Source organism: Polypterus senegalus, chromosome 13 (genome assembly GCF_016835505.1).
Source record: "Polypterus senegalus isolate Bchr_013 chromosome 13, ASM1683550v1, whole genome shotgun sequence".
In the NCBI taxonomy this organism is placed as follows: Eukaryota; Metazoa; Chordata; class Cladistia; order Polypteriformes; family Polypteridae; genus Polypterus; species Polypterus senegalus.
This window is the reverse complement of record NC_053166.1, coordinates 5,419,095-5,430,284: the sequence shown is the minus strand read 5'-3', so window position 1 is coordinate 5,430,284 and position 11,190 is coordinate 5,419,095. Positions and strand designations below refer to the sequence as shown.

Here is an 11,190-nt window from a genome sequence, read left to right as displayed (position 1 = left end):
GGAAACAACAACGACGACGACAACACCGTCTACTTCTAGAGGACATTTCATACAAATCACGGAGCTCACTGTGAAGAAAGAAAAAATGTAACAATAAAATGAGACAACAGAAATGAACAAAGAAGAAAGTGAGGTCTGATGGCCAGGAGGACAAACAAAAAGAAAAAAACAAAATCTGCAGGGGCCACGAGACCACCCAGCCCCCAACATCAGTGGTCTCAATCAGTCCTCAGGGTTTACAGGCTTCATTAGATGTGGACCTCCGGCCTTCAGTCCATCAATGGAGGGGCAGCATGGTGCCCTGATCAGATGGGGGGCACAGACCCCCACCACAGAAAACTGCATAAGACCAGCAGAGACAGCAGGGTTACTCTGGATTACCGTAAAGCTTAGAAAAGCAGGGCCTGAAAATCTCGTTTTTTGTCATCGGCCTTTTTACTGACCCCCAGTCGAGTCGTTTTTAGAACGTTCTTGTGTTCAAAACACGGGGAGAGTATTGGAGTCGACCTCGAGATTTGAATGAATCTCGATGTTTTACACCTCCACAAGCCCGAAGATACCATTTTAGGAATTGTGTCAGCGTGTCGGCGTGTGTGTGTGACTGTGTGTGGGTGTGTGCATGTCTGTCTGTGTGTGTGTGTGTGTGTGTGTGTGTGTGTGTCTGTGTGTGTGTGTGCGTGTGTGTGTGACTGTGTGTGTGTCAGCGTGTGTGTGCGTGTGTGTGTGTGTGTGTGGGTGTGTGACTGTGTGTGTGTCAGCGTGTGTGTGTGTGTGTGACTGTGTGTGTTTGCATTGCTATCTGAATGGGGACATACGCCTGACTGCACACCAACACAGTGAGGACCTCTGACCAAGTGGGGACCAAAAATGAGGTCCCCATAATTCTGCCCATTATAATTAATGCAAAATTGCTTCCTAAGGTGTGTACCATCAAAATCTACCATGACCCCAAAATTCATATTTCAATGAGTAAAATTTGTGTGTGTGTTTTGCCGCTGGATGCTCACAGTGTGTAAAACCCCCTACAGACACTTTGCGGTACTGCAGTGTGTTTTGGGGCTGGATGCTCACAGTTTTTAAAACCCCCTACAGACACTTTGCAGTACTGCAGGGTTAAGCACACTTTTGGTCACATGGCAGCAACACCGGATGTTCCCATTAGGTGCGTGCATATGGAGGAAAGATCGAAAGCCCGAAAGGATAAATCACAAACTGTTAAAAAAGGTAAACAGTGTTTTAATAAATGTTATGCTAGAGTAAGTAGTTAATCGTTGTTATTATTATTATTAGCCAATGAAGATGACGTTTTTATCTATTTAAAGCTTTGTTTGAATAAAAGTTTGTCAGGGTATGTTGTGTTTGTTGGTTTTTAAGAAGACCCTGCTTGACTATTTTTATATGCCAGCTTTATTATGCATTTAATTTTAAAACACAAATTATGCGTGTTTATATTCGGGAGTTTACATGTATATGTGTACATATATGTGTATATATACATAGAGAAAGAGAGAGAGAGACATATGTTGAAAATGAGAAGACAACGAATAAATCCGGAAAGCGAGGCTATTCGGTATGTGAGGTCATCTTCGGACAAATGCGGTTTGGAAATTAAATGTATCAGTTCAGAGAAAGGTAAGTTGTTTATAACCAATTTATTTTCTTAAATTATTAACATCGCATTTATATTAGCGAAGCACGTTTCACATACTCGGTCGTTCGCAGGACGTGGAGTTTTGCGGTGGATGCATTGGAAAAGGGTGACTTTGTGGCCGAGTACGCGGTCAACTAATAAACGGAGCTGAAAGCGAGAGGAGGAGGCGAGTGTACCATCCTGCCGCTGCTGTCTTTCTTTTCGACTTTAAATGGAATAGGAAAAGCTGGTGGTGAGCTGTATTTATTTTTCAAATTTATGGTGAAAGTGTACTACGGTCTGTTCGAAGTTAATATTGCAATAGTTAACAAAACGTCAGAATGAAAGTAAACGGCAGAAAAAAGTAATACTACCAGACAGTATAATCAGGTTTCCCTGTCTCCGAATAAAAAATAAATGCTTAATAAAATACTTTATGATATATACAACAAATTTGCTTTAACATAAAAAAAACCGGTATAATAATGACCTGATCGCGTACGTGTAATGCAGATATGCTGTCTGAAGTGGCGGGACTCCTGGAGAAGCAGCTCCGAGATCCGCGTTCTCAGACACCGCAGTTAGTAAGCACTTTATTTAATGGAATCAGCCACCTGCTTCGACTCTCTGTCCGCCCTTCTCTGCCTTAGAGGCAGTTCATATGCCCACTGTCCACCTGCCCTGTGAGACACGGTAGCGGCCGCACACTCGGGCAGATGGACTGTAGCAGCCTGGAAACGTGTCTGAAGTGCTTCAAGTGCTCTGTCTGCAACATAGCGATCGCGGAGCTGCTTTTATGTCAGTTTCTCAAGGTAGTCCTTTCCACGTAAGTGAGGAGCTTGCCCTCTCAGGCTCAGACCCAGATGTGCTACACGATTATTTCCACGGAACACTACTCATTCTAATACATGAGGCAAATTGGCTGTGTGTAATCTTTATGTATGTATTTAAACTGCACTGCTGTTACAGCATTGATGGAGCCAAAGATGATGGCTCTGTTGGAAGAATGATAAATGACAACCACAAAAGTCCAAACTGCAAAATCAAGAAACTGGCAGTAGATGGAATGCCACACCTCTGCCTGTTTGCTTTAAGAGATATTCTTCCTGGTGAAGAAATCACATACAGCTATGGAGATGGACCATGGCCTTGGAGAAAACAGGTAAGAACTGTAGTCTTTATTTATGTATTTAGGATTAGTTTAGGTTGTTGTCACCTGTGAAGTAATTATTTTTGTGTTTGTATGCAGGGAAAAGAAAAAGCCACTATTGTGTCATCACCATTACAGACAAATGACAAGGTAACTAAATCTACATTATTAATCTATACAGGCATTTTATTTTAATAAATTAAGACAGTTTTTCCCAAACTCGGTCCTGGGGACCCCCGTGGCTGCAGCTTCTGTTTTAATTAAACTCCTGGACTAATTAAGTGAACTGATATTTCCCAAGTTCTGTGTTTAGGGAACAATACAGAAATTAGAAAAATAAGTTTGCTAAAAAAAAATATTAAAATGTACCAAGCAGTTATATAGGAATAATGTATTTTTTCTTTTTAACAGTGTTTTCATCGTGATTTTCATTCTACTTTTCCAGGTGTTCTAATTGTTTTATTTATCCACTATTTAATAATTATACTAATTAGTAGGTCTGACTTTAAAGTAGTTGCAGCCTTTGATTATTCCGTGTTGTTTGCCTGGGTGTCTGCTCTGCTCATTTTAAATTGTCATTATTAAGATACAACGAAGGAGGAAAAACTGCACAGATAAAGGGCAAAGTATAATGAAATCAACAAAAGAGAGTTAAGCATTTAAATATATCATAAAAGCAGAAATATTTTTAAATGTAAAAATCATGCTGCTTTGCTTTTCAAATGTCGAATAAAAAAAAAATACCAGCTAATTAAATGAGCTCAGTGTTATCACTTATTAGGAGTGTGGTTGGAACAAAACCTGCAGTCACAGGGGGTCCCCAGGGCCGAGTTTGGGAAAAACTGAATTAAGATATTATTAAAGAAGTACCAATAGTACACAGTATACATGCATTGCAATTTGTTACATTGCCTGAGTCTATATACTTTATTGCACTATTTTTAGATAATAAAGCTGTGTGATTGGAAGTGGAAATATATTTTTATATGATAATAAATTTAAGAAACACAAATATAGTGCCACAATTTCAATTAAAGGTATGAAAATGGATGGTGTACACTTAATTATAGGAAAGTAAGAGAGGAAAGAATAAATATATGGTAAAATCGTTAATTGCAGACTCATTGTAAAGATTTTCCTAAACAAGAACATATTAGTATTCATTAGCATAATTTTGATATTTGCACTATAAATTTTCAGAAAACATACACAGTGTATGACTTAGTGAAACTTGTTTCCAACTTTTGTAGCACATAAACAATTCTGAATGAAACATGTGACAGAGAGAAAAATTAAGTGCACACACCAAAAGAATAAATGTTGTTTAAAGAGGAAGAAAAAGTATGGCTATCGTTTTGTGATATCATGTAAATCATGCAAAATGTACAACCATCTACAAGACCTAGAAACCCAGAAACTATTCAAGTAACTGAAAAGTTACTTAATTTTTTATATGAACAATTTAGGCTTTTTTGAAGTTAAACATATTCATTGTAATAGGCTACTTTTTGGATTATGTAAAATATAAATTAACCCATATGAAATAACATTTCATGTACATACCATATAGTGCATATAGAAATGTGACTACTGCTGATTCAGAGTGCAATTTTTGAATCACAGTATCTTTGAATGAGAATTAGGTATTATAAGGAACGGTCAAGTCCTATCAAAGGTTTACTTTGGGCATTCATACAGTATTTATGACAAAATATATTTTAAAAATCCAACAAAGGTTTTAACATCTTTCATCAAGTGGGAAACCAGTAAGTTCATTTTAGTATTAGAAGTATTATTATTGCATGTAAGACTGGAAAGTGATAACAGCATACCTGCCTTTATTATGCATTTGATCAATATTCTGTTTTTAGGGCACTGGGGAAAGGGATGTTGCCCAAAGCCAGATCTTGGCTCAACAGCCTACACTGGCACAAGTAAAAGGCACTCTTGCTATTGATGAACAGGTACAATTCTTTATAGCCTTAAACGTTTATTATTAGACAAATACTTTACATCACTTAATGGTAAAATGTTATATATTATCCATTTTTTTCACTAATCATTTAATTATTTTTGCCTTCTCAGAACCCTGATGGAAGAGAGAAGACCCTCAGTCATAGCTTAGCTGAAAAGACTTCTGAACCTCAAGAGAAAGAAGCAGTTATTACTAATGAGCAGGTACAGTTTTTTTTTACTTAATTTGCAAATATAACTAGAAATACACAGTATATATCTTTTAATGGCAAGATGTCTTATTTTGCTTTTAAATTTTAATCTGCTACAGTTTATTTCACAAAGCTGTTTTGTTTAAAAATTATATAGTCATTACACATAAGATCAGTTAACTACATTCCTCACTTGCTTTATGTTCACATGATGAGAGTGATCTGAAATATATCTGAATCCTCACAGGAACTGTGTCATTGTTATGCATTTCTTACTGCCCACCCTACTTCACTGAGGTCCCCCTAATGAAAATGACCTGAAGTATGTGTGAGAGTCCCCATAAGGGCAGTTAGTGAAGATGGGGTTACTTGTGCTACCATCCCCCACTTGCTTTAGGTCTACACAATTGTTGTGACTTGAAATGTGTGTGAGTCCCCACTAGGTTACTTAGTGATGATGGGGTTTCTTGTGCCACTGTCTACCCACTTAGTTTAGGTCCACACAGTGTTTGTGACATGGAATGTGTGTGAGTTCCCACAAGGACAGCGTCTTGTGTTTTAAATCCTAAAATATCTTTTTATTTCACTGAGGTCCCCTTAATGAAAATGACCTGGAATGTGTGAAAGTCCCCATAAGGGCAGTTATTGAAGATGGGGTTACTTGTGCTACCATCCCCCACTTGCTTTAGGTCCACACAATGGTTGTGACTTGAAATGTGTGTGAGTCCCCACTAGGTTAGTTAGTGATGATGGGGTTTCTTGTGCCACTGTCCACCCACTTAGTTTAGGTCCACACAGTGTTTGTGACCTGAAATATGTGTCAGACCCCACAAGTATAGCTACATAAAAGATAGATTAACTCCTGCTCACCCCTTACTCTATGTCCCCACAGTGAATGTGAACTGAAGTATATGCAAGTTCTCACTAGGATTGTTGGTGGTGCTTCAGTACTTCTACCTCACTCAAATTCATTTAGGTCGCCATAATAAAAATCAACTGCTATAAATGCTAGTTCTAATAATTATAGTTAATGAAGAAAAGTTGACTCTCCTGTATGTGTTGCACTTATTCTTAAGACCTAATGAACTGTTGTCTTGTCTCCATATTCAATATTCAAGATTTGGCCTGAAAAATGTATTAAGCATAATCTCATTTAATTTACATTATGTACAGCATAATGTAAAATCTGGTATTCTGTTATCCCTGTAATTGCCTATAACGACACTTAACACTTATTTGAGCAGAAAGTATTTGATTGTAACTGGCCTTTGCAAAGTGTAAAAGTAAAAAGCAACAATGATAGCAATAGTAGGAATATTGCTACTATTGCTAATAACAACAGTAATAATACTAACACATCGTAATGTGTGTCAAACGAATATGACACCCAATTATATTTTTACAGACTGAAGACAACAGTGGATCTGACACTGAACCAGTTTCTTTAGAAAAGAGAGAGCTTGACTGTACTGTGCCAAAACTTAAGCGCTCTGACAGTGTTATTGTAAGTTATACCTCAATGGCATAAACTTTATAATTCAATATTTTCACTATAAAAATAACAGTGAGTATTTGATAGTGGGTTTTGAAATATTAAGCAATTGCTCATGTATATACATTATTAATAATAAATATAAAACAAAGCAATCATTAATCAAATAATGTAGTTTTCAACACCTGTTAATCAGTATGCAGTATAGGGATTTGTTTCTAGATGGCTTTCTTATGTTTTTAATAGGTGAGCGAGGAGATGCTTCAAAACTGTTCTGAGTCATCAGATTCCAGTATGAACCACAGCGATGATGACTACATTCCTAAGTCATCAGAAGAGAGTAGTCCAGACTGCAGTAGTGACTGCTTATCAGCACACATGAATGACAAAATAGATAAAGATGAGAAATCCTCTGCGTCATGTTCCACGTGTGATAGAACTGTACCTGATTCCAGTGTTTCAGACTCTGAAATTAAAGAATATGATCCAGTATCTGTAAAGGCAGTTTCTGTAAAAACCGGTGGAAGAAGAGTATATGACAAAAACATTTTTGCCTTTTCTGTGGTAAGTCCTATGCAAAAATTGCCAGGCATATTGAACAAATTCATCGCAATGAGACTGAAGTTGCTAAAGCTCTCCAGTTTCCAAGAAAATCAAAAGAAAGAAGACTTCAAATAGATCTTCTTGAAACAGAGGCAATTTTGCTCACAATGTGGAAGTTTTAAAATGGGGAAAGGAATGCTCGTACCTCGAAGACAACCTAGAAATTGTTTGCCATCTAACGATTTTATGCATTGTTTAAATTGTCAGGGTTTTATTTAAGAAACAATCTTTGGCGACACATGAAACATTGCAAGCTTAGAAAACATGACCAACCAAAACCTGGAAAAAATAGGGTCCAGTCTTTGTGTGCATTTGCTGAACCTGTGCCTCCTGGTGTTGACAGTGGCCTTTGGAAGCTAATGAGTGAAATGATACAAGACAACATTTCACTTGTAGTCAAGAAGGATCCCTGCATTTTACAAATAGCACGACATCTCTTTAACAGGCTCGGTTCAGACATATCTAAAATGAATACATTCGTCAGAAGCTTAGAGAGCTTGGTCGTTTGTTGTTATGTGCAAGACAAATAACACCATTGCAAAATATGAGAGACTTCATAATTCCATGTAACTTTCCACATGTAGTAACAGCAGTGAAATGTGTTGCTGGGTACAACCAGGAGAGTGGCACAATGAAAACTCCTTCATTAGCACTGAAGCTTGGCCACAGCCTTCAGAAAATAGCCAATATAGTGGAAGCCCAGGCAATGGTAGAAGGAAATGAAATGATGGAAAAAAATGCTCAAAGCTTCCAAAAATTTATGAAACCCAGTGGAATGAGCTAATTTCGTCTGTAGCCCTAAGATGTTTGAGAGAGTCAAAGTGGAATGCACCTCAGCTTTTGCCTTTTACGAAGATGTGAAAAAAATGCATTTGTATCTTGATGACAAACAAGAAGAAAATTACAAAAATCTTCTAGCTGAGGCCTCTGCAAGAAACTGGGCAAACCTTGCAAAAGTCACTTTAACACAAATTATTTTGTTTAATCGCAGAAGAGAAGGAGAAGTTTCCAGAATGCTTCTAAATACCTTTTTGTTAAGAGATGTATCAGATTTGCATGGAGATGTTGCTCTTGCTCTTTCAGAACTAGAGCAAAAGCTTTGCCATCACTTTATCAGAATTGAAATTAAAGGCAAGCGTGGAAGGAAGGTTCCTATACTGCTGTCCCCAGCAATGCACAGAGCAATGAAGTTGCTTGCAGAAAAAAGAGAAGTATGTGGTGTGCCATGTGACAACAACTATATGTTTGCAAGACCTTCGGCTCTATCTCATTTTCGTGGATCTGATTGTATTCGACTTTTTGCCAAAGAATGTGGAGCAAAAAGTCCTAAAACACTTTCATCAACCAAACTCCGAAAACACGTGGCAACTCTGTCAAAAGTTCTTAACTTGAACGATACAGAATTGGATCAACTGGCTGATTTCCTTGGGCATGACATTAGAGTACACAGGCAATACTATCGTCTCCCAGAAGGCACTTTGCAGTTGGCTAAGATCAGCAAAATTCTCTTAGCTCTTGAAACTGGGCGCCTTGGAGAGTTTAAAGGAAAAATCTGGAGGATATCACCATTGATCCAACTGGTAATGACCATTTTCTTTCTCTCTATCTGCCTTAGTGTATACATATGCATAGCCAAACTTGGCATACTGCATAGCAAAGACAACAGCTGTAAATGTAAAAATAGTTATGAATTTTGGCAGATGTGTCATGTTTGACATGACAAGGGCACCTCCTCCTTTCCACCTCCACTTTGGGTATACAAATATGTTCCAAAATGTGTGATTTTGAAGTATGCCTTACATGCTGATAATTTAGTGTACTGTAGAAACCCACTTTTTTAATAAAGACAGACATACTCTGAAATTAACCTAATCTAATGGCCCTGGTCCACTTGAAGTGAACAATATTTAGATAGATAGATAGAAATACCAAACTATTCAAACATGAATATGTTCATAATTACATTCCTAACTAGTAGACATCTCTACCAGAATTCCTGAGCCAGTTTTATTTTTGTAAGCATTTACTTTCCTTCTTAGTATTCAAAGTTCAGTTTTGTATTTGACTATCGTGTATAGTGATGTATTTAAAAGTAGCTCCTATTTTTTTCTTTGACTTTTATTAAAAGATCTTTTTTTACTGTAGAAAAAGTAGTGATTGAAAATGAAACATCAGAAAGTGAGGAAGAATTGAGTGATCATGAAGGTGATGCAGGTAAGCTGTTGTACATTTTACCTTACTTTGTAAATCCATTGGTGTTAAAGTTTATGGCTTTCTAACTATTTCTAAAATAATTTGACAAAATTTTGTTTAATTGATTAGGTTAAATAATTCTTGAAATTTTGTAACATAATTGGTTATGTTGTGTTTAGAAATGCAAGTAAAGCAGATGAAACGAGCACATGGCGAAGTTCAGGAAACAAAAGTTAACAGTGTTTGCCAAGGTGAGTACACATCAGTGCTACAATAAAGATTATTTTTTTAACTAAGCTATACAGAAGTTTATGTTCTGCTAATTGGAATTTTGTGGTGCAATTTTTAGGTCGTAAACGAGTGAAGAGGACAATGTGGAAAGAAGAAGAAAGAAGAGCAGTGGAAAAACATTTGGCCAAATTTATAAATATATGTAAAGTGCCAGGAAAGAGAGAGTGTGAGGCCTGCATCCAAAATGAACCACAAGCTCTCAAAAATAGAGATTGGCTGGGTGTGAAATTCTATATAAAAAACCGAATTACCTCACTGAAGAGAAAGGTTTAAAACAAGTGTTTCCATTATCAATGCTGTTCATTTAAAGTTTAGTTATGGGAAATAATTTAATCAGTTTACATTAGGTCTTTTCATGGTATTTGAAAGCAACAGTTCCACAAAGCCAGTTACTTGTTTGCTCTTTAATAATTTGTATTTCATACGTTTATATGCACTTACATAAAGATATACACACGGTTATTTACAGGCTATTTCAATCAAGGACAGTGACTCTAACTTGTGTGGTGCCACCAGGAGACTTGGGCCTTGGTAGCTTTACTCAGGGTAGAAAGCACTGGTGTTGGGTTACTGATTTAAAAGAATTACCAGTAGTGAATCAGAGTAATTATTTCATACTGCAAACTTATAATACAGAAAACCTGCAATATTTACTGATTCCGTACACATTAATTTTAAATTAAATTGCTTCTTCATAACATACAATTTGATCACACGTTTACAAATATTGCAGTACTCATTAATTCAGATCAATTACAAATATATTTGAGCAATTACAGCTGAAGCTAAGATGTCTTGAAATAGTGAAATCTAAATATTTCTGGATCAAGCAAGTGTCAAATATCTGAAATGGGAGGTAATTCCAAAACAAATTAGCTTCAAGGTCATCGTGCTGTTTTACACTTAGATTTGGCTTTGTTATGATGACATTGTTTTAGGTTCAGTTATGTATGTTTATTGCATATTTAGTATAATGTGAGCAATGTTCTGGCTGAAAGAATATTGTGAACTTGAGTCTGGTGCTCAGTTTTAATATTTGTTACTAAGAGGTGATGTAACTCAAATATAATGTGTACAGAAGCCAGTAAATATTGTAATTTTTAATATTCATCAGTTGCTTTTTTGCTTACATTGATAAATGAACGTTTAATTAGATGCTTTGGATTAATGTTTTAATTACTTTTTCATAATTAGTACACTGGAGTTGTCAATGTAGAGATGTTTCACAATGGAATACTGTATGCATGGAAGGCTATTCTTCAAAGCCAAGTAGTAACAGTGAACCTTAGCCAGGATGAAGGTGCATTTTTATTTTTCTCATTAAAAAAAGGTTAATTTATAAAACGTTTTATTTTATTTTTATATATATATATATATATATATATATATATATATGTGTATATATATATATATATATGTATATATATATATATATATATATATATATATATATATATATATATATATTTATAATATATATTTATATATTATTTATATATATATATATATATATTTATATATTATTATATATATATATATATATATATATATATATATATATACACAAAAAGTAACAGATGCTGCAGATGGGCTAGCATCCCAGCCAGGATGGGTGTGGGTCTCCTACCTGATTGGTGAGGCTTGTATGTTTGAGCAGCCTGGAGTA

The 11,190-nt window shown here is 36.0% G+C and overlaps 1 protein-coding gene across 1 annotated transcript; it reads left to right on the top strand.

Annotated features, from left to right (window-relative positions):
* The first annotated feature begins 1,784 nt into the window (after window positions 1-1,784).
* LOC120543004 lies at window positions 1,785-10,538 on the top strand. Its single transcript, XM_039775815.1, has 10 exons — window positions 1,785-1,883; window positions 2,600-2,792; window positions 2,880-2,930; window positions 4,652-4,744; window positions 4,866-4,958; window positions 6,351-6,449; window positions 6,684-6,831; window positions 9,186-9,254; window positions 9,413-9,484; window positions 9,583-10,538. The coding sequence occupies exons 2-10, from the start codon at window positions 2,637-2,639 to the stop codon at window positions 9,795-9,797; spliced, it is 996 nt and encodes a 331-aa protein (XP_039631749.1). The 5' UTR covers window positions 1,785-1,883; window positions 2,600-2,636; the 3' UTR covers window positions 9,798-10,538.
* Window positions 10,539-11,190: the final 652 nt, after the last annotated feature.